Consider the following 24,323-nt stretch of genomic DNA (forward strand, 5'->3'; position numbering starts at 1 on the left):
TCATGGCTTCACCAAATGGTAGCACTAAACCTACAATAGTTGTGCAATCAGATTTCATGACTTCTCAATTAACTATGGTGAAACTCAATGGTACTAATTATATCCCACGGGCCAAGTCGGTTGAGGTATCTCTCATTGCAAGAGGTAAGTTCAAGTACATCCAGGAGGATCCATTGAAAAGTGAATCAAAAGGGCACAATGAATGGGTACAAGAGAATGCCCAAATTATGGAGAATCACATTAGTGTAAACCTTATGTTTCTAGACACGACCAAGGAGATTTGGGACCATGCCAAGCAATTGTACTCTGGACAAGACAATGTCACAAGAATTTACCAGTTGTACCAAGACTATTTTTCTCTTCAACATGGGGATAAAAGTGTTGAAGAATACTATGCTTCTCTAAAAAGCTCAAGGAATGAGCTCAATGTTTGTCAACCCCTATCCACTGATTTGAAGACTCGTCAAGAACAATGAGAACATCTAGATGTAGCAAGAATTTTTATCTAGGTTGAGATCTGAATTTGATTTAGTGCAGGACTAAATCTTAGGGAGCAGTGATCTTCCATCCTTGTCTAAGGTTTTCTCTCGCAAAAGGAGAGCCTCAAATCCACATAGTGATCATCCCCCACCTTCAGAGAGATAAGCCATGGTGGTTTCCAAAGGCAGTTTTCTTGGTGGACATATGCGTGGTAGAGGTGGAGGAAATGTGAGGGGTTTTCGCCATGGGCCCAGACGTGCACGAGGAGGTGGTAGAGAGTTTGGTGATGCAAGGAGTGGTGGTGGTCGTAGTGGTAGTGGTCGTGGTTCAGCCCATGAGTACTCACATAGTGAACGAGAAGGTCACAATGTCAACTTTTGTTATGATCTTCATGGCCCTCCATCTTCCTAGGCTAACCAAGCAATGGTGGAAGGTGACTTTGGGAGTCTTGGTGTGACTGAAGATGCTCCTACTTCCAATGTTGGTAACGATGAAGACACAATTTCTATCTCATGTGAGGAATATGAAAAGCTTCGCCAGTCTGCCACTGCTACACTAGTGAAGTCAGGTACTACTTGTCTTGCCTCTAGTTCTTCACCTTCACCTTGGATAAATGATTCTGGAGCCTCCCGTGAGGATATGTTTGTATCCATGTCACCACCTTCTACCTCACAAACCGTTACCTTAGTTAATGGTTCTTCTTTTGCTATTACCGGTACCGGTAATGTGTCTCTTGGTTCTGACCTTAGTTTACACTCGGTTTTTTATGTTCCTAAGTTTCCCTTTAGTTTCTTGTTTGTAAGTAAACTTACTCAAACCTGTCATTGTTCAGAAACATCTTATCCTTCATATCTTTCAAGATCTCAAGACAAGGAAGTCGATTGGTGGCGATCGTGAAGTTAGAGGATTGTACTACTTGGATGACCATGGTCCTCAAAAGGCTTTTCATTCCTCTCTTACACCACATCAGTGGCATTATCGTCTTGGTCATCCTTCTCTACATGTTTTGAAAAAGCAAATCCCAACCTTGGAGTCTATAACTCAGCTAGATTATGAGTCATGTCAGTTAAGTAAACATCATAAAGTGGCTTCTGTTCCTAAGGATGATAAGAGAGTCCTGAGTCCTTTTGCTTTAGTCCACTCAGATGTTTGGGGGCCTAGTCGTGTGTCATCTTATAATGGATTTAGATATTTTGTAACATTTATTGATGACTATTCAAGAATGACATGGATTTACTTAATGAAGGATTGCTCATAATTATTCTCTATTTTTCTATCCTTTCATGCTAAGATAAAGAATCAGTTTAGTGTATGCATTAAAGTGTTTCATTCAGATAATGCCAAGGAAATTTTCAGTCTTATTTCGACTCTCATGGTATTATACATCAGTCCTCCTGTTCACACACTCCTCAGCAAAATGGTGTGGTTGAGAGAAAATTGCCATGTGATTGAAACTGCTCGGGCCTTGTTGATTCAAATGTCAGTTCTTAAAATCTATTGAAGTGATGCAATTCTCACCTCTTGTTTTATCATAAACCGTATGCCTTCTTCAGTCTTAGATGGCAAGTCACCTTTCTCTATTTTGTTTCCTTCCACCTCGCCTTTCTCTCTTCCTCCTCATGTGTTTGGTTGTATGTGTTTTGTTCACAAATTGGGTCCAGGCCATGATAAACTTGACTCCAAAGCTATTAGATGTGTTTTTCTTGGTTACTCTTGTACTCAATGGTTACTCTCGTACTCAAAAAGGTTACAAATGCTATGATCCTGTTTTTAGAAAAGCTTTTGTTGCTCTGGATGTTACCTTCTTTGAGAGTTTACCCTATTTCTCTAGACGTGAACCTTCTCCTTCTATTCCTCTTCCCTCTAAATCTGGTGATGTCTTTATTCCCTTACCTACTATGGAGGAGCCTATTCGACCATCTATTCACAGAGTGTACTCTAGACGTGATAGACAACCAGAATTGTCGCTAGTAGTTGATCCAGCTCCAGCTTCTGACATGCCACCGAGTCTTTGTCGTTGACAGATCCACCATCCTCAGATCTTGATCTTCCTATTGCCCTTCACAAAGGTAAGCATACTTGCACAAATCACCCCCTTTCTCGGTACGTCTCCTTTGCTCAATTGTCTCCTTCACAACAGCATTTTATCTCCCTTCTATCCTCAGTTTCTCTATCGTGTTTTCTACAGGAAGCCCTCTCATCTCTTAACTGGAAGAAGGCGATGGATGAATAATTTCATGCTCTTCAGTCCAATAATACTTGGGATCTCACTTTCTTACCACCTAGGAAGCAGGGCCCTGGTTGTTGATGGGTATATATAGTTAAACATCGTCAAGATGGCAGTAGTGAGCAGTTCAAAGCTTGACTTGTTGCAAAGTGGTATACTCAGACCTATGGTGTGGACTATTCAGAAACCTTCTCTCCTGTGGCTAAAATATGTTCTATAAAAGTGCTCATTTCTTTAGCTGCCCTCTTTGCTTGGCCCCTATTTCAGCTTGATGTCAAAAATGTGTTTCTCTATGGTGATCTTCAATAGGAGATATATATGGAGCAACCTCCTAGGTATGTTGCTCAGGGGGAGTCAGAAACAAGAAGGCTATATCTATGGGCTAAAGCAATCACCGCGGGCATGGTTTAGTCGTTTTAGTAGTGTGGTAAAAGATTTTGGCTTGAAACAATGCAGTGTTGATCACTCTGTGTTTAGTAGAGACTCATCATCTGGGAAGATCATTCTAGCAGTGTATGTTGATGATATTGTTCTCACTGGCAATAATACACATGGAATTGATGAGTTGAAACAGTTCCTACAACAACACTTTCAAACTAAAGATCCAGGAACCTTGAATTACTTTCCTGGAATCGAGGTAGCTCGATCGAAGTGGGGAATCTCTGTCTCAAAGTATGTTTTAGATATGTTGGATGAAACTGGGTTGTTAGGATCTAAGCCAGTTGAAACTCCCATGGATCCCAATGTGAAGATGACTGATAGTCTGGGGAAGCCATTAGAAGACCCTCAAGGTATCAGAGACTAGTAGGCAAGTTGATCTATCTTACCATCACCAGGCCTGACATCTCCTTTAGTGTTGGAGTCCTCAGTCAATTCATGTAGAGTCCAACAACTGCTCATTAGGATGGTGGTATGAAGGTGTTTAAGTATCTAAAGGGTGCTCCTGGTCGAGGGCTTTTGTATAAGAAAGGGGGAGATATGTCTCTGGTAGGGTACTTAGATGCAGATTAGGCAAGGTCTCCGATGGACAGGAAGTCTACTACAGGTTTTTGTACTTGTGCGGAAATCTCATTTCTTGGAAGAGCAAGAAGCAGAACGTAATTACTAGGAGTAGCGATGAAGCTGAATACAGAGTAATGGCCCATGCTACCTGTGAGCTAGTCTGGTTGAAGCATCTTCTTCGGGAGATGAATATCACAATTTGTCAACCCATTAAATTGTTTTGTGACAACCAGGCTACAACACATATTGCCTCTAATCCAGTGTTTCATGAAAGGACTAAACACATTGAAGTTGATTGCCATTTCATGAGAGAAAGTAACAAGTGGAGAGGTTGTTACTCCCTATGTTAAATCTAAAGACCAAGTAGCTGATTTTTTATTAAAAGTGTGGGTTGCTCAAGGATGGGCTATATTTGTAACAAGTTGGAACTTTATGATATATATGCTCCAACTTGAGAGGGAGTGTGAGAATTGTTAGAAGTAGTTAACAAGGGCAGTATTGTCTTTTTCATATTATTCTTTCTCTCTTATATCTCCTGTAATTTTCCTAAGGGTATTGTAGTCATTTCTTCTCCTTTTCTTCTCTTTCCCTTCCCTTTCTCTTCCTATCTTCTTCTCTTTCTTTGTTCTATCCTTTTCTTCACCTTTTCTTACTTTATTAAAGTTGGAAGATAACTAAAATCAGACCATGTCTCTTTTGCCTTCTCTCATCTTAAAGACAGATTTGCATCCATTCCTAGGTGTATATCTTTGAACAAACTCTTGACTAAAGAAATTGCCCAAACATTGAAAGGAATGAATGGTAACCGACTGAAAAGGCCAAAGTAAATACAATGGAGAAGCAATTGAGGTTCACTATGAGATGTATGTATCAATGATTTTGCTGCATCAAGGGTCTGTACTACAATGGAGTATCCTCCCCTCCATTGTTCCATTTATCCATTCATCCAAGAGATCACTGTAATACAGTTGTATCACCTCTATCCTACCACTGGTAGACATAAACTTAAGTCCTTGCAATAACACATGTAAGTTTTGTTGTTGAGGACTTCACCTGCCCAGTTGGACCCAAGATTCTGAGAAGCTAAAACTAATGTTCATGTTGGGATCTCTTCTCACTCCTGATTCTCCAGGATTGCCCAAGCTGCAGCAACCAAAATTGAATTTCAGTTTTCCCACCTCAGGAATCTCCCATTCAACACTTCTTTGTTATTGATGCTGTTTTTAGAGAGAGAGAGAGGGAAGGAAGGAAAAGCATTGTATCTAATCCTCTCAAAAGAACATATACAACACCCTGCTCAATAAGGCAGCTCTTTGTTGTTTCCTTCCTCTGATAGCTTGCTACAACTTACCATTCTTGCAATAAATCATCCAATAGTAACTCCCCTAATGCTGATAAAAAAAAAATAGTAACTCCCCTAAAATCACCATACACCAAAACCCAAAGAACAATTCTAAACTTGATGAGGTCTATAAAAAACCTACCTCACATTCTGTCTTCAAAAACTATTGCATTCCTTGTTCTACATAGAATTGGAGTCTATATGAAAAAATCCATGACATTTTTTTGAAGGTAAAGTACTGAGTTGTAATAAAAATGAAAGACAACTATACACCAGGAAACATACTATAAGTTGCTCTTAACTGAGACTAAATCAGAACATTTATTGTAAAAATGCAACAATTTCTTTCCTTCCATGGAGTCCACAAGATGGCATCTGGAAAAGTCCTCCATAGCAGTTTGCCCCTTCTGCTCAAACCCTTGATTGTCCACTTCTGCAGAAGCTGAAGGAATGTTTCAGGTGGGCAAGAATGTACACCAAAATAGGACCAAGCCATTGCCTAAAACTGATGAGAAAAGCTGCAATGGATGAAGTGAATGGAGAATTCAGAGACCTCATTGCATAAAGGACACAAGATGCTAGGAAGAAGCATCCCCCTTTTGATCAGCCAATCTGAAGTTTGGTATCTGCCAAGAACTACAGTCCAAACCAGGAAGGCTATTTTTGAAGGGATGTGGGGGCTCCAGATTAAAGCCCAAGGGAAATCATTGTCCTCCCTAGACAAGAGGTCACTGTAGAAAAACTGAGTTGAAAACTTGCCCCCCAAAACCAAGTTCCTTCATCGTCAGTTTGAGGGTTAGGCTTTATATTTTGAATGAGGCCTAACAACTCAGTCAGTGGATTGGTTTCCCAATCATTGAGATTTCTTCTGAAAGTAGGGCCCCAGATTACTTCACCATCACCAAATCAAAGCACTCTTCAACTACAGCTTCTTTCGCAAAAGCAAAATCTCTCCACACCATTTACCATGACAGAATTTGAGAGGATTGCCTTTGGCAACTTTGTATCTGATGCCCTTCAAGAAATCAGGAAGAACATTAAGAACATTACTCCACAAAGCACACACCCCTTGGAGGAAAAACAGGGCCTGAATCCCAATCAAGGCTGCAATGATACTTCTCCAAAGGCTGCTTCTTTTTCTAATCAATCTCCAGTACCGTTCACGGAGTAGGGCCTTATTAACCAACTACTTAATATTCTGATGCCTAGACCACCAACCAACCTTGGTTGACACACAGTTTTCCAATTCACCAAATTGAAATTATATCTGTTCTCCAACTAGCCCATAAAAAGATCCTCAATTTCTTTTCTAAATGATTTGCAACACACAGGGATTTGAAATAAGGACAGGTAATAAATAGGTAGTGGAGACAAAATACTCCGAATCAATGTAAGTTTACCTCCTTTTGACAAATATATTGACTTCCACATGGCCAATTTCCTGTCAAATCTTCCGATAACTGAACTCCAGATCCCCTTAAGAGTTACTTTTTGCACCAAGGGGCAGGCCAAGATAAGTGGGCAATTTCCCAAGTTTGCATGCCAAATTATTACCCAGCTGGAGATCTGAATATCCTTCCTCTTACTAACATTATTACACTTTTAGAGAGATTGATTTTGAAGTAAAGGGATCTGTACTCTCAGCTATTACCTACTTTAAAACCTTGGATAAGTCTACCAACTACCACCCTTCAGATGAGCTTGCTCAAAGCTTCCATCAATATATTAAAAAAGGATTATATACATACATACATATATATATATAGAGAGAGAGAGAGAGAGGAGACAAAGGGTCTCACCTTTTAAATTTTCCACAAGAGACACCGTTGAAGAGAAATAGAGAAAGTAGGTGTGGTGACCCATACCTTAATCCAACTATTTAAAATCCATTCTATTCAGCATATAGTCCGGGAACTCCAGCTAACATGATCAGAAGCCTTTTCTAGGTCCACCTTGAGGATTAGCCCTTCTCTACCTTCCCTTTTTCATGAGTCAACCAGCTCATTAGCATTAAGAACTCCATCAAGAATTTGTTTCCCTTCTAGATAAACCCCTTGGGAAGGAGAGATAATTTGGCCCATCACTTTCAAGTCTTGATGCTATAGCTTTTGCAAGGATTTTATAGACACTTTCCAAGAGACTGATGGTCATAAAAGTCTTTCAGCTCTAAAGGCCCTTCCATTTTTGGAAACAAGAAATAAAGGTTGAAAGTTGAATTTAGACACCTTTCCAAAGCATCCTTTGCATGGAAGTCAACAAAAACATTCTTTAGATCCTGTTTGATAAAATGCCAACCAAACTTTATAGAATTTCCTTCTGAAACTGTCCGGGCCTGGTGTCTTATCCCCACCCCACCTGATTTTGTCCTCTGAAAATGGCTTTTCCAAATCCATAGCATCTTCATCAGAGATTGATGTCCAAACCATCCAGCCTCAGCCTTCTTTTCCAATGTTCTTTGTAGAGATTTGAATAGAAGTCTACAATGGCACCCTTAAGTTGACTCTCATCCTTGACATTAGATAAAGCTGCACAGACACTGCCAAAAAGCTGAAAGAAGTGGTTCCATTCCTGAGAAGCATGGTGACAACTCCAAAGAAGATGGTTAGTATTTTCACTACTCCTCAAGCAAATAACGCAAACATAAGGGGATGGAACAGCAGGTCTTTTGTTTCCTTTTGAACCTCTCACTGATGTTAACAACTTGACTGGTAGCTTCCAATTTTTTAAAACACAGAGGCATGACGCAAGGCATTCCACTACCTAGAGGTGCGAGGCGTAGTTCAGAACGTAAGAGGCATAAGCCTCCCGAATACAAGGAGGTGTAAGCCTCCTTAAGAGGAGGGGGGTCAAGAGGAAGAGGAAGAGAAAGGGGGATCTCATTTTTTCCTTACTTTTAACAAAAATCTTTTATATTAAGAAGAACAAAGATGCACAACACTAGCAATTGAAGGTTGTTTAGTCAAAGAGACTTCCAATCTGCATAGGCAAACTCCACCTGTGACTGAACAGTTCAAAAATCTTATCCCAGAGACTAGCAACAAAAGAGCAGGATATCAGGAGGAGGTAGCAGCTTTCTCCACTTGCTTTACACAGGGTACACCAGTTAGGAGAAAGACTGACAGAAAAGGTCTTCTTTTTTGCAAGATATCCAATGTGTTTATTTTTCCATGAAATATTTCCCAGCACAAGGCCCAACCTTGGGAGGAATAGGTCTAAACCAAACTTCTTTAGCAGGGCACTGAATAGAATTTGGTTCTGAACACAAAGAGGAAAGGAAAGATGGACAAGAAAAGAGACCTTTAGGATGCAGAATCCAAATCAAAAGCACCAGACTTGGAAGAATCCAGGAATACAGAATCAAGAACTTGTAACAGCAAGGTTGTACTTTCAGACTTATGGTCCCTTAAATTTCTTCAAAGACCAAATTCCAGCTTAAACCGGTCGACAGGGAAAACGAGAAACAGGTTCTTTTTTGAACAAAGAGAGAGAGTACAACAAGGGGAAAAGATCTTTAAGGGTTGAATCACTAAGCCACAGGTCCTCCTAAAAAACAACCTCATCTCCAGAGCAAACATCATACCTGATTAGGCTCAGGAACTAAGGGATCACACCACATATGGATTTTCAAGGAGAAGCCAAAGTAGCCCTCGAAGATACCCCAGCATCCCAATCATTGCATGCATAACCATGGATATTGCCAATCACCTCTTGCCACAGTCTCCCCCTCTCCAAAGCCATTTACCTAGGTTTCCTACACCTAGCCCCCATGTTTTTTACTTTTGCACATTAAGTCCCAACTGATCAGGTGATCCTTCCAACCTCCCCTTGGATCCCATAAGATATCTCTTGTCAATTTTTCAAGTTTCATCACCTCCCTCTGTGGCATCCTAAAATCTGGCAGGTAATGGGCTAGCAAGTTTGCTAAGGTGGATTTTATCAGTGTAACTCTACCTCCCAGAGAAATATAATTTCTCTTCCAGGCTACCAATCTCTTAATACAACTCTACAACTGGGTTCCAGAACCTACTTTCATACAGATTGTCTCCTAGAGGCATCCCAAGGTATTTCATAGGCCAACAAGCAATAGGGCAACCTAAAGACAAACAATTGTGCCCTAGAAACCCCTTTTTTTGGCTAAAACATTGGCCAATCATTAGCTGATCATTTCACCCATCTGAAGGAAACCTCCATTTCTATTGCAATGCATCTGATTTCCCTCAAGGCTTGCCTGCCACTCTATACACCAATTCTGTTGCTATTCAGCTAGCTTACCACTAATTGGGATACACCTTCTGCCACCATGTTTTGTGGTACCCATTTGCTTTGCTAATCTTGAGATTCTCAAACCTTGTAGCAGTGCTGGAATTTCAGCACTTTAGTAATCAGCATGGACAATAATGACAATTGACTCAGAAAAAAAAGAGCCAATATAGATCCATTTTCATATCTAAACACTCCCCCAGCCCTGAAGGACCTGGATTATCCAGAAAACTACCATCAAATTTCATATCTATTCGATTGTACCTTCACTCTTCTTGTGTAAGAACTAAATTGGTACATCAAGAAAGCACCCAAATAATTGGTTGTGCTGTTAAAGAGGTGCCAACAAGTAAAAGAAAAAGAGAGAGAGAGAGATTCCAAATCTGGGACAAATATTGACAAGATAATAATAGGTGATTCTCAACTCTTGAGACAAAGAACACGCATGTGGGGATAACCACTAGTTTTTTCATTTTCTTCAAAGTCATTCATTAGTATTCTTGATTTGAAGGGTGGTCTCCTGACAGAAAACGTTTACTTCTGCCAGAGAGGAACCAGTCCAGATAGTCTGCAATGGAAAGAGAGGGCTTGATGGAGGGTTTTAAATAAAAAGCGAGAGAAGGTACCACTTGGACTAGGAGCACACACACATTCATCCTCACCAAATGGAATTACACACGCTTCAAAATATTAAGGAAATGAGTTTGAGAGCTTCTATAGATTCCAGATCTCTAATCCCCTTCTCAAACCCAGATTCCAAGAGAGGCTTCTATTTTAAAATTTCAACAGCTACCAACTTTGCTATTGGTTTGTTTTTATTAGTTGTGCTCCCTCCTATTTAGATGTAACTCTTCTTCCATGCAGCCAGTTTTTTGGAAAACATCCCAATGACCCCTTCCCAAAAATCTGAATCTGTTGGGTTTCCACCCAAGCAAAGGACCAAATATTTAATTGGCCACAATCTGGTTTCACAACCCAATATTTATGCACACTCATCCAATTAATGAGCCTCTAATTCGATTCCTACCAGACAACTTCTAACTTTAAACTGTAGCATCTTTTTCATTGATAAGTAAACACTGGCCTATACACCAATGCTACCGTTCCCCTCTTCTTTCTTCAATTATCCGGAAGATAGGATATTCAACAATAAGGATTGGCCTAGAAGTGCAATCATTGAGAGCACTACAGTTAAAGTGATTAATTGGGTCAAACAATGAGGTTGTTCATTCATTCTCTAGAGAGGACATCATTAGAGGTTGGTATCAGGTATCAAATTCCTCATTGATCATATCTTCTGTCTTCATCTCATGGTGGATGCCTCCAGACTTAAACATGATAAAACTGAATTTCAAAAGCTGTAGCAGGGATAATCCTGGCCCGGCCCTTCCAACACAATGTTTTAAAACGCGGAGACGTGACGTGAGGTGTTCCACTACCTAGAGGCATGAGGCATAGTTCAGAATGCAAGAGGCGTGAGCCTCCCGAACACAAGGAGGCGTAAGCCTCCTTAAGAGGAAGGGAGTTAGGAGGAGGATAAAGAGGAAGGGGGGATCTCATCTTTTCTTTATTTTTAATGAAAATCTTTTATATTAAGAAGAATAAAGATGCATAACATTAGTTGAAAGGGGGGATCTTGTCGAAGCGGAGCCGAAGGGGCAGGGAGCAAACCACTTTCTTTCCCCTTATCTTTTCTTCTCTTCCCTTTCCTTTTCTTTTCTTTCCTTTTCTCTTTTTTTTTCGTTTCTTTTTCTTTCCCTTCCCTTTCTTTTCTTTTCCTTTCCTTTCCTTTTTTTTCATTTTTCTTTTTTTCTGTCTTTTTATGTAAGATGTGCATGAGGCTCACGAGGCATACGCCTCTAGCACACCTCATAAAAAAGTGCATGAGGCGTATGCCTCAGAGGTGTCAGCGCCTCTGGCATATGCCTCAGGGCGTTTTGGGAGCGTCTCGCCTCCCACGCCTTTTAAAACACTGTTCCAATATATGAGGAATTTATAGAGATTGTAATGGGGTCATAGAAAATCCAGGATCATAGGCCATAAAATTTCCACAAGGCCAGAGATTTTGTCAACACTACGAGGATTAAGACTAGCTAAATATCTCAATTATAGAATTTTGGTGGTGGAAGGAGATTTACAAGTGGTAGGCTGGCTAAAGAATGATGGTCTAGTGTTGGGACCCAAATACCTTCCCCTAACCCAACACCACAGGGAGTGGAGCAGGCCACTACCCCATCAGCAGTACTCAAGGAAGCAGAAAGGACAGGCGACAGAGCCTTAGGGACAGGCAACAAAGCCTCAGAATTAGTTACACACAGAGAGGGTGATTCTGTCGACAGAAGATATTTCCTCCATGATATTTCCCAAAGTTTGTTATCAGTTAGTTATTCTGCCAATCAGAGGATATTCCCTCTATGATTACACCTGTAGGCCAGATATATAAGGCCCTACTCTTTTAAAGAAGGAATGAATGAATATCCCCTGTTTTTCTCTTTCACTACATCCCTCTCTTCCTACCTTCCCTTCTCTTCTTCCTCCCCATTTTCTGTTTCAGGAGGTTAAGCCACCCTCGAAGGGGCTTCCGAGGTGAGCGGTATCTCACCAAGTTGGTATCAGAGCAAGATTGTAGACCAGCTATGCCGCAGACAAGATCCTCTACCATGGAAGACAGAGTCGACCAACTTGAGATTGGGTTCCACCAAGTACTGAACGAACTCAGGGATCTCAAGGTGGTCATCTCTAACCTCGCCTCCCAACAACAGTCCGGCGAGACCAGTCAGCCAACAGGGGCCAACGCCTCTGTTTCCGGAAGCCAGGGAATTGGGGGTTACCCCGCCGGAAAGGTTACTAAAATCAATTTTCCCAACTATTCCGGTGGAGATCCCATTCCTTGGATCTTCAGAGCAGAGAGATTCTTCAAGTACCATGAAACCCCTGCACACCAGCGCGTCGCCATCGCCTCCATTCACCTTGAAGGAGACGCTATTCTCTGGCTTCAGTGGTATCGACAAACCCATCCTTAGGTAGCTTGGGCGGAGTTCACGGAAGCTCTGTGCATCCGTCTTGGGCCGACGGCGTTCGTGGATTATGATGAACTTCTCACTCGATTAAAACAGGCGGGGACAGTAGAAGACTACCAGCTCGAGTTCGAAAGAATGGCGACCAGAGTACACGGATGGCCGGAGAAGGCCTTGATTGGGTGTTTTGTGGGAGGTCTCAGAGAAGACATCCGCCTGGAAGTGAGAGCTCTTCGACCAACGACAGTCATGGGGGCGGTGGGCATGGCTCGCTTGCAAGAAGAAAAGATTGATAGCATGCGCAGGACTAGCAAGCCATCCTATCCGAATGTGAGGGCTCTCCAGCGGGCCGAACAGCAACCCCAAAAACAAGTTGGGGATCCACAGAAGCCCATTTTGCCCAAGTCCACTGTGCCTTTCCAGCGCCTCTCGTGGGCTGAGATGCAGGCCCGACGCGAGAAGGGCCTCTGTTACAACTGTGATGATAAGTTTGGGTCGGGCCATAAGTGCCGGGTCCAGCGAGTATTTCTCCTTCAAACAGAGGGAGAACCGGAGGGGACAGAACCAGAGCACCTCGAAGACTGTGAGCTGATATCAGGCGAACCAGAATCGGTTGGAGCCGAGATCTCTCTACACGCTCTCATGGGCCTCAACCCTCTTCAGTCCATGCGAGTAGAAGGAAGATTGGGTGGCCGATCTGTGATGGTTTTGATTGACAGTGGCTCTACTTTGAATTTCATCACTTGCTGTTTGGCAAAGCAACTAGGTATGACTATACACCCCACTCCTCTCTTTTCAATCCATGTGGCTAATGGGAATCAGATGTTATGTGATGGTGTATGTAAGAAGGAAAGGATCCTCGTACAGGGCCATAATTTCGTGGTAGATCTTCACCCATTGGAATTCTTGGGGGCTGATATCATTTTGGGAATCCATTGGTTACGTTGCCTAGGTCCTGCACTGTGTGATTGGGCCAGAATGACAATGGATTTTTGCCAAAATGGACAGACCTGCCATTTGCAAGGGGTGCGGCCCCCTAGTCCCCGAGGTGATACCTTAGCCTCTATAATACGGGCCTCCAAGGATACTGGACAGCCCTTGTTTATGCATTTGGGCATTCGGCCCACAGTTCCGATTTTAAACAATCAGGACTGTGACCAACCGACTGAAGCCCAACACCAGAGCCTAAGATCGATCCTCGATCAGTTTGGTGACATATTCAAGGAACCGAACCAGTTACCTCCACCCCGGGCCCATGACCATCAGATACCCCTCTTACCCGAATCCAAACCAGCCAATGTGAGGCCATATAGATACCCTTATTTCCAAAAGCTAGAAATTGAGAAGGCAGTAAAAGAGCTACTAGACAAGGGGCATATACAAACCAGCACCAGCCCGTTTTCATCCCCCGTACTCCTAGTGAAGAAGAAAGATGGTAGTTGGCGGTTTTGCGTAGATTACCAGGCCCTGAACCAGATTACAGTGAAGGACAAGTTCCCAATACCTCTCATTGACGAACTGCTGGACGAGTTAGGGGAAGCACAAGTGTTCTCCAAACTGGACCTGCGGTCCGGGTATCATCAGATCCGGGTTCACCAGGCTGATATCCACAAGACAGCCTTTAGGACCCACGATGGCCACTATGAGTTTCTGGTTATGCCGTTTGGTCTTACCAACGCCCCCTCCACCTTTCAGGCCCTCATGAATGACATCTTCAGGCCTTTCTTAAGGCAATTTATTCTGGTATTTTTCGATGACATCTTGGTTTACAGCAAGGATTGGGGCACCCATATGAAACAGCTCAAACTTACCCTCACAATTCTGAGAGAGCACCAGTTGCATGCCAAATTGGCAAAGTGCTCCTTTGGCAAAGACAGATTCGGTACTTAGGCCATGTGGTTGCTGCAGGCCAGGTCATGGCAGACCCAGAAAAGATAGGTGCCATCCAAAATTGGCCCAAGCCCACCACTGTAAAGGCTCTCAGGGGTTTTCTTGGGCTTACCGGTTATTATAGGCGCTTCATTAAGGGGTATGGGCTTATGGCCGCCCCTCTAACACACCTGTTAAAGAAGGATTCGTTTGGGTGGGTTGATGATGCCCAACGGGCCTTTGAAGACTTAAAGACAGCAGTCTCTAGCCCTCCAGTCCTCACTCTTCTAGATTTCTCTCAACCCTTTGAGATAGAGTGTGATGCATCGGGTGTCAGAGTGGGGGCCGTTCTGATGCAGAAGGGGCAACCCATTGCTTATTTCAGCAAAGCTCTCTCAACAGCCCACCAAAATCAGTCCACCTATGTCAAGGAAATGATGGTTGTGGTAATGGCAGTACAGAAATGGCGTGCATACCTATTGGGACACCAATTTATCATCAGGACAGACCAAAGAAGTTTGAAGTACATAGTAGAACAAAGGGTGCACACCCCGGAGCAGCAAAAATGGCTTAGTAAACTAATGGGATTTGACTACCACATCGAGTATAAACTTGGGCCTGCCAACAAAGTAGCTGATGCCTTATCACGGGTAGAAGAGCTGACCCAACTAACCTGCTCTCAGCCCAGTTTTCCCTTATTTGAAGCTATACGGCAAGAAGCCAGATCTGATCCACAGCTGCAAGACATCAGGGAAAGGTGGAAAAGTGACCCTTCTCAGGTTCCGGGTTACCAAATTGTGGGGCTTGATCTTTTCTTCAAGGGTAGGTTTGTGGTTGCTCCAAATTCCACCCACAAAACTGAACTGCTAAGGTTGTTTCATGATTCCGCATTGGGAGGACATTCAGGGGTGCTACGGACCCTAAAAAGACTCAGCAGCCACTACCATTGGGTAGGAATGCACAAGGATGTGTTGCACTATGTATCAGAATGCCCAACTTGCCAACAGCAGAAATACTCCTCACAGTCACCCGCGGGCCTTCTACAACCCCTCAAGATTCCAGAGCAAGTGTGGGAAGACCTCTCCATGGATTTCATCACAGGACTCCCTCGTTCTGCAGGAAAAGAGGTCATCATGGTAGTGGTTGACCGCCTCACCAAGTATAGCCATTTCTCTGCTTTGCCTCACCCTTACACTGCAGCGATGGTGGCCGACATTTTCATATGGGACGTGGCAAAACTGCATGGAACACCAAGATCCATTGTCTCGGACCGTGACCCTGCCTTCCTAAGTTCATTTTGGAAGGAGTACTTCAGATTGCAAGGAACCTGACTACACCCATCCACCAGCTATCACCCGCAAACTGATGGACAGACTGAAGTCATTAATCGATGCTTAGAAGCCTACCTTAGATGCTTCATAGGGGAGAAGCCTAGACAATGGGCTCACTGGCTTCCGTGGGCAGAATACTGGTACAACTCAACTTATCAGTCAGCTGCAGGGATGACACCTTTCAAGGCCCTATATGGCAGAGAACCCCCTCCCATATTACCCTATGAATATGGGTCGTCCAAGGTGGCAGAAGTAGAGACTCGCCTACTGGAAAGAGACGAGATTCTTAGACTGCTCAAGGCCAATTTGACAAAGGCCCAGCAACGAATGAAGATCAGCTATGACTCTCACCACCGCCCATTAGAGTTTCAGGTGGGTGATTTTGTCTACCTTAATCTCCAACCTTACCGCCAGGTCTCAGTGGTAAGACGGGCTTGGCACAAGCTAGCTCCCAGGTATTATGGGCCCTACAAGGTGCTGGAAAGAGTGGGCCTTGTTGCTTACAGATTGGACCTCCCTACTACCTCGAAGCTTCATCCAGTGTTTCACATCTCTCTTCTCAAGAAGGCTGTGGGAAATCATACTCCTACCTCATCTAGCTTACCCCAATTCACTGAAGAAGGGAACATTTACACAGAGCCCATCAAAATTGTGGATTTTCGATGGGTCCGACGAGGTGGGCAGGTTGTACCAGAAGCCAAGGTAGAATGGGCCGGGCTGCCCCCAAAAGACGCCACTTGGGAACCTTATCTTAGGCTGAATGAGAGGTTCCCGAACCTAGACCTTGAGGGCAAGGTCAATGCTAAGGAGGGAGGAATTGTTGGGACCCAAATACCTTCCCCTAACCCAACACAGGGAGTGGAGCATGCCACTACCCATCAGCAGTACTCAAGGAAGCAGAAAGGACAGGCGACAGAGCCTCAGGGACAGGCAACAGAGCCTCAGAATTAGTTACACACAGAGAGGGTGATTCTGTCGACAGAAGATATTCCCTCCATGATATTTCCCAGAGTTTGTTATCAGTTAGTTATTCTGCCAATCAGAGGATATTCCCTCTATGATTACACCTGTAGGCCAGATATATAAGGCCCTACTCTTTTAAAGAAGGAATGAATGAGTATCCCCTGTTTTTCTCTTTCACTGCATCCCTCTCTTCCTACCTTCCCTTCTCTTCTTCCTCCCCATTTTCTGTTTCAGGAGGTTAAGCCACCCTCGAAGGGGTTTCCGAGGTGAGCGGTATCTCACCATCTAGTCCCATGGAAATATGGGAACATTATGAGGGAGATAAGAGGGATAGAAAGGGACACGGAGATTTGTATCAGTTGGGCTGTTGGACACAGATCAGCCAATGGGTTGATTGGTGCTGCAGAAAAACAAGGGGTCAACAAAGTAAACCGATTTTGATGCTGATGGGGAATATGTAATGTAAAAGAATTGTATAAGAAAAAAAAGAAAAGTAGGGTGAGTGGTAGAATCTAGCCAAAGGAGACTGCCCAGCATCAGTATACATATTTCATTCTTTAAAATTATAATAAAACAGTAGTTACTAAAAAAGTACATACAGTTAAGTTCTAAGACAAGATAGGAAGACTTGTAGTTTAACAGCCATTCAGCCAATACAGTTCTTGATAATATGGTATGGCAAAAGAGGACGTCCATAGTTGACACAGAATAACTGAAATAAGATTTTGTTTAATGATATTTCAAAAAACAATTCCATTATTCAGTAATTATAAAGACCATCAAACTGGAAATGCTTATGTACATAGACAACCCAATTTCCAAATTGATTAGTTTATTGTCATACCCTACTCAAACTTTTCTTTACCTGCAAATTTGGTCCATAGTCACTTAATAGCAAGAACATAACATAGTCGACTCTCCATAAAACAATACCGAAACAATTTCAGTAAATCAACACTTAAGATGACAACTCCCAACCAATGATAGCAACAATCTTGGATTTATTTCTACGCTTCAAACTCAACTATGTCAACTCATTGTAAAACTCTATCATGAATTCATGATTCTACAAACTTCTAGTGCATACAGAAGACCAACATTATGACTTGCATCCTCAAGGAAGGCTTAGTATATATCAACTATGCAAACCAGAGGGCAAAATATAGAAACATAAATCGGACGACTACTTGAAATACTCATATCATATATAACGGAAAACCCAAAAGATTTTATAATCATCATCATCATCATCTAAGCCTTATCCAAACTAAATGAGGTCACCAGTCAGCTACACGAATCCTGTTTTTTCTTTTCGTTCTGTTAGGTGTCATATCCATTGTTAGATTATAAGCTCTTAAATCATTTTTTACTACTTCAACCTATGTCCTTTTCTCCTTTTTGGTCTACCCCTAGCCCTTCTAGCCCCTTCAACTTGCAACCAAAAAATTTTCTACTCTGATGTAAAAATGGTCGAAATACCCATGCCACTTGCCACCAAAATCTCAATCTCTATGCATCCCCATACCCCTTGTAAAATTCTAAACTTTGGCATTTTAATTAAAGCGGCTAAGAGATCTAGAACATCCCGACCATGAATGATCAGTAGTTAGCAACATGCTAAACAGAAAGTAAAGCAAAAAATGAAACAGATATGCATATTCAACCCAATTTTGTCAAACCTGCCACAGGCAAGGCACTGGAGTGGCCCTTGTTTCCCGTCCTCCAAATAATTCTTCCTCTGAGAAGCATTCTCGTTAAGCGATTTTGCAAACCGAAGAAAGGCTTTCTTTAGAGCATGTGGGTCCACCTCAGGATGCTTCAAACCCACATCATCAGCCGGCGCACCACGCCGGGAAGGTATATCGTCATAATCTCCGCCAACCCTCATTTGCTTTGAAGACCTTAAATCATCCATTCCTCTGGCAGAGTTTGGTGCATCCCGACGGAATGGACTACTTGTTCCAGCCAAGTAATCGGCCCGCTCACCAGAACCAGAAGGAAAACAATTGGGGTTCCCGTACCGGAACAGCTGTTGTCGTTGACGCGCAAGTTCATCCCTCTCATCCTCATCTCCGTACTTCCTTTTCAACGAGCCTTCCAGCGGTGGCGGCCCACGGCCATCAAGTCCAAGGTGATTCCAGTAATCATGCTGCCCGCCACGCCCGTATAGCTCATTGCGATCGCGACGGAACCCATCAGGGCTCAACGACCCACCTAGGGGAAAATGCTTATCAAAACCGAACCCTAATCCCCCAGGCTCAGGTCCATGACCGCCAGGCCCTAAGGGTAAAAACCTATCAGCAATATCCAACCGCGGTATGGGAGTTGGGAAGTCCTGATAATCTGGTGGTAAGGCGAAGTAAGACCGAACGCTCCCATCAGCCAAGACAATCGTTCGCCGCTCAAGCATGTGAAACCCATAAGCGGGTGGCGGCGGCGGACCGATGCCAGCGAGGTCCGGAAACGGCAAGAGAGCTCCGGCAGCGGGCCCTGACGGCGGAAAGGGACCGGGACCCGACGAAGGGATCTGGTCGACAGCGGGCTTCGACGGGCCAGTTTTGGCGTCCTCTTTGGGACCTGAGGTGGGTTTTGATGGTTTGGAGTCACCGGCAGCACCAGAATTGCGATCGGAATTAGGATTGTTGCCGGATTCCCACCTGGACTTCCGATTAGACGACGAAGAAGATGGCTTGTGGGAAGAGCCCTTGGGGTTGGGGTTACTTCCCGTCTTCATCTTCTGGTTGTCTTTCATGCGGAGAGAAGTTGGGATAGTGAAGGGATTGGAGACGATGGGATGGGGAGACGAAAATTACAACGACAGACAAGGGTTGAAACGGGGAGAAACGTTCAGCGTGGCTTTTAAGCGCGAAGCTAGTTATTGACTTATATACCAAGTTCTGAATGTGGAATCCGGGGGATTAAACTTGCCGGATCCGGGTAAACTCTAATATACCAAGTTCTGATTTGGATCCACTTATTGATCGGTTAAAATGTCTTGGACACAAACCCGACGATGCTTAGAGCACACGCAGTTAGGCACTCTATGGACACCTCTAGGTGGACTAGGAATAGCAACTTCTTATCTTATATATTGATGATGCACAATCCGGCCACTCCTAGTCGAAGGTGACTGAGCTCCTACCTGGCAACGGGCAAGAGATACCTGCGTGAAGAGAGATGAAGGAACCCGGGGTTGCTCACCCGGCGAGAACACTTCGATGCTTAAGTTAATACTCGGTACGAACTGGAAGAGAATGAGTTTGCAAGAAGATGAGAAAGATAGAGAGTGGTGAATATGCGATACCTTAGCCCCTCGGGGGTTGAAGTCTTTATATACTGGCATCTTGACAGGTTTGGTGGGATTGATCCCGAATTTCTACCGCGGCGATCTGTTGTCAGGTAACGTTTCGGAGTGACTGGTTGTTATCGTTAGAACTGGGGAGTAGGTGGGCTAATGCGACCGTTGTAGGGTACAGTCCCGCCAGGTAGGAGACAACCTCCGGGGTTTGGCAGGCATGCCGCCGCCAGGCAAGAGACATGAGTGCAGTCCTCAGAGTTGGCAGATACTGCGCCGCTAGGCAAGGGACGTGGGTGCAGTCTTCAGGGTTGGCAGATACGGTCCTGTCAGGCAGGAAGCTTCTCGCGAGACGTCGGGCTACCTATGAGCAACCTTGTAGCGAGCTGCTTGGTGGCGAGCTATTCATGACGAGCCGCTAGTGGCGTGCCGAGGTGATTCTGCCCGAGGCAAGTCGTCTTCGAGGTGTCCCACTTGCTTGGGTTCAGACTGCTAAGAACTTGGTGTTGTTGTTTTAGTTCGCGAACTGGGATGGACTCGAGCCGAAGTACCTTCAGCTCGGGACATTAGTGTACTCGAGCTCGTTCTGTAGTGAGCTGATACTTGTTGAGTTGTCACCTGCGTTGAGCCATGTCCACGTGTCGATCTGCTCATGTCGAGCTGTCATTTATGTCGAGTCATGTACACATGTCACCCAATTATGAGGTCGAGCCAAATCACCCCTTATCAATTGCCCCCCAATCCCTAAGCTAGGGGTCTTGACCTGGTGCGGGGAGTTCATGATGTTACAAGTGGATTTGGCTCGGAGTTCAGGCCGCCCCGTCAGATTACGTGTGGCTTACACGTGGACGTCACATGAACTATAAGTCCCGCGGACGCCAAAAAGCACGCTAAACTGTCTTTAGTCTCGAGGGTCGTGCACCAGTTTTCTTGTGTCGTCAGATTGCTTTGATCTGGACCATTGCTTCTTCAGTACAGTGGCTATAACTAGGGGGTCCTTAGACTCATTTTTACATCAAAGTTGTCTTACCTTCGACTTGAGGTCGCGCTCTAGCTCCGTTAGCTCGGGTCTTCCTAGTTCGCGTCTTTTCTCCAATTCGGTCGTGTTTCTTTGGTGAGTCCCTTTGCTTCCTTTCAATTCGGTTCAGTTATGTCTTCTAGTTTTGATAGCTTTTTAGATGAGGTTGAGGTGGGTACTTCAGCCCGGGTCGGTAGCCGAGACGAGACTACTTCGGGCTCAGGGGTAGCCCACGGTCTTCCCGAGGGGCAGTTTCCCCCGGAGGCTCGAGAGGCCTCTAGTAACCTGGCATCCGCTTCTCATCAAGGTTGGGTGCCAGACAACTTTGGTCCTTCCTCAATGACCCCGGACAGGCTTCGGGCTCTGGTACTTCGGTACAACCTCCCAAGGGAGCTTTCCTATAGTCTCCCCGGGGGCATTTTTCCTTGGGAGCACGATCACAACGAGATCGTGATTTTTGAGGAGCAGCTCGTGGCTGGCCTTCGTCTTCCCTTGCACCCGTTGGTCGTAGAGGTCCTGAAACACTTTAGTGTTACCATACATCAATTATACCCGAACTCTGTCTGTAACGTAGTAGGGACTATTTCGCTTTTCCACGAGTATTGTCTTCCTCTCACCCTCGAAATCTTCTCTTCAATTTTGTCTATAAAAAATGCTTCCTGCGGTGCCCCCGCGCACAGGCAGTCTTACTATCTGTCCCCCCGCCCGGGCTACAAGCTTCTTCACAGGCTACCCAATAAGATCCCGGCCTGGAAACGGGACTACTTCGTGGTCCGCAACCCCGAGGAGTGGCCTTTTCCAACCCACTGGAGGGCTGCCATTCAGGATTCTAGTGTTAGGCTAGACCTGAAGACGAGGGAGGCGCTTCAGTCCTGGGCAGAGCTCGGCCTTATCTGCGCGGACTACCTTGTCGAAGATAAGCTCGTGCAGGCCGGCTTAAGTCCTGGTAGGTTGCTTTGGGTTTTTCCTTTTTAAGGTTTTGATAGCTCGTGCTAACCTTATTTTTGCCTTTTGTAGTTACAATGCTAGAGGTCGATGCACGAAGCCTCCTGATGAGTTCCCGAAAGAGGAAAAAGAGGGCGGCGAAGAGGCCGCGTCTGGATGAGGCCTCGTTGTCTAGGGCACCCGAAGCCCAGGTCACGGAGCCAATCTCTACTGAGCTCCCCACAGAGGAGGCCCAACCTGCAGACTCCGAGGTGGAAATAATAGAGGGCGGTGACAAGGAGGCCCATCCTCAGGAGTCGGAGGATGCACCCACACCAGCTTCAGAGGTCCTGCTACTGAGTCAGAGCTCGCTCCAGCTGTGGGAGAGGAGAGCATCACGAACCACGTGCTCGCGGTGCGAAAAATCCAGAATGTGATCTTCCCGAATGAGGTCACGCGGTGGTCGGAGATACTTCCGAGGCAGCTTCTGGGGCTAGCCGGTACTCACTGCATGGTGGTAAGCATTCTGCCTTTGGCCCCGTTCTTTTTTTTACCTCAATTTTCTTTTAACAAGTGAACTCCGCCCTTCATGCGTTGGCGTGCCAATCTGCGACTCACTCGAAGTAGGCTCAGGATGCTAAGGTAGAGACGCAGAAGCTCCATCGCGAGCTGAACTTGGCCTGAGGTGAAGTGCATCAAGCAAAAAAGGGGAGTGAAAGCTAGAGGTTGTTGATCCAGGACCAAGAGGGGCGAATCTCTTCGCTGACTGAGGAGAACGCTAGGCTTAGGGAGCTGATTTCTGCCATGACTGCGAGGGAAGAGGAGCTATCCGCGAAGATGGCCAAGGAGAGAGCACAGCTTCAACGAAAAATCCAAAGCCTCGAGGCCACGGTCCAAGAGCGGGCTCGGGTCTTTGATGTCGCTGTTGAGGAGGCGCAGTCAGAAGAGAGGCCCAAGGCCGTTGATCGCTTTAAGGAGTCCTCGGAATTCCACGATCCTCAGGTTGAGTATAGCACGAGCTCCTACCACTCTGGGTTCAAGCTCTACAGAATTTTGGTTCGGCAGGAGTTCCCTGATCTTGACCTCGGTGCTATCACGATGAAGGGCTTGGCTCCAGAGGCAGTTGATGCAACAAACGAGGAGCCCGACTCGTTAGAAGAGGAGAGTGATAACGAGGTTGAAGTGGTGGATCCTTCCGCATGATGGCTCCTTGCTCTATCTCTTTTTTTTTTTTTTGAACTGTGGATGTACTCTCCCAAGCTGCTGAGCTCGGGTTTTAGTAAAAACTCTTGTACTTAGAGCTTTTTGTTAATGAAAGAATATTGTTTCAAAGGATTCTTTTTCGATCTAGATGACACATGTATAGGTTACCTGAGTCATCGAGCTACCGAGCTGGCAACAAGCGAGGGTAACCGAAGTACGAATCACCACTCCAATCTATGCGAGTCACCCCGAACTATCAGGCCACCAGGCTTGGTAACGAGTGAGGATAACCACGGCGAAATTTTTCTGAGTGTTTGTCACTTCGAGTTGTTTGTATATGAGCCACTTGTTTAAGCATTGGTCCTCTGACGGACCTGGACTACGATTGCCGTTGAGGTGGTATAGACATTGTAGGGTTTATGCCCGAGCTGTCTATACTTTCAGCTCTAGTAGCAAGGCAACAAGGTCTTATGTGTTTCCGTCAGTTCGGTATTTTTAGCCCTTAGGCTCTAGGAGCGACTTGGAGTCCACTCTTAAGCTTTGCCCACGCCGAAGAGGCGACTGAGGCTTATGCGGTGCCGAGGTCTTTGCTAGTTCGACACTTTAGCCCTTAGGCTCTGGGAACGACTCGGAGTCCACTCCTAAAGTTTGCCCATGCCAAAGAGGCGACTGGGGCTTATGCGGTGCCGAGGTCTTTGTTAGTTCGACACTTTAGCCCTTAGGCTCTAGGAGCGACTTGGAGTCCACTCCTAAAGTTTAAGAGGTGATTGGGACTTATATAGCGATGAGTCCATCAATTCTTAGGCCTTGGGAGTGACTCGTAGTCCACTCCTAGGCTTTCTGAGAATGACTCTCAGTCCGCTCCCCTGGTTCAATGATCACAAGTAGTATTGTCTTAGATTGTTGATGTTCCAAGCTCGAGGTACTTGCTTTCCTTCTGACGTTTCGAGCTTGTACGTACCTTCCCCGAGTACCCATTTTACTCGATAGGGACCTTCCCAATTCGGTCCAAGTTTACCCACACCGGGCTCAGGCACCATTACTTTCCGAAGGACCAGGTCGCCGACACAGAAGTGCCGCTTCCTGACCCGATTATTATAGTACCGAGCTACTTTTTGCTGGTAGGCTGTAGTTCGGATATACGCGAGGTCCCGTACCTCTTCTATCAGGTCGAGGTTGGTGCGGAGTTCGTCAACATTTGCTTCTTTATCGTACACCTCCAAGCGTAATGTAGGTACCTTGAGTTCGGCTGGGATTACTGCCTCTGTGTCGTAGGTGAGGTTAAAGGGGGTTTCACCTATGGTGGTCTTGACGGTAGTTCGATAGGCCCATAATACACTAGGCAACTCGTCTACCCATAGTCCTTTTGCCCGGGCTAGGCGGACTTTCAGT

At 44.9% G+C, this 24,323-nt stretch overlaps 1 protein-coding gene across 4 annotated transcripts in view; it reads right to left on the reverse strand.

Moving 5' to 3' along the window:
* LOC104596534 (uncharacterized) overlaps positions 1-19,353 on the reverse strand; it is a 34,983-nt gene extending 15,630 nt beyond the window's left edge. For 3 of the 4 annotated variants that reach the window (XM_088895195.1, XM_010257736.3, XM_010257735.3), the window contains exon 1: positions 18,171-19,353. In XM_088895195.1, coding sequence (XP_088751321.1) covers positions 18,171-19,243 — 1,073 coding nt within the window. In that variant the 5' untranslated portion in view covers positions 19,244-19,353. The remainder of the gene's footprint in view (positions 1-18,170) is intronic. The other variant, XM_010257734.3, reaches the window with a different exon arrangement.
* Positions 19,354-24,323: the final 4,970 nt, after the last annotated feature.

This window comes from Nelumbo nucifera, chromosome 1 (assembly GCF_055504915.1).
Source record: "Nelumbo nucifera cultivar China Antique chromosome 1, China Antique-T2T, whole genome shotgun sequence".
Classification (NCBI taxonomy): domain Eukaryota; kingdom Viridiplantae; phylum Streptophyta; class Magnoliopsida; order Proteales; family Nelumbonaceae; genus Nelumbo; species Nelumbo nucifera.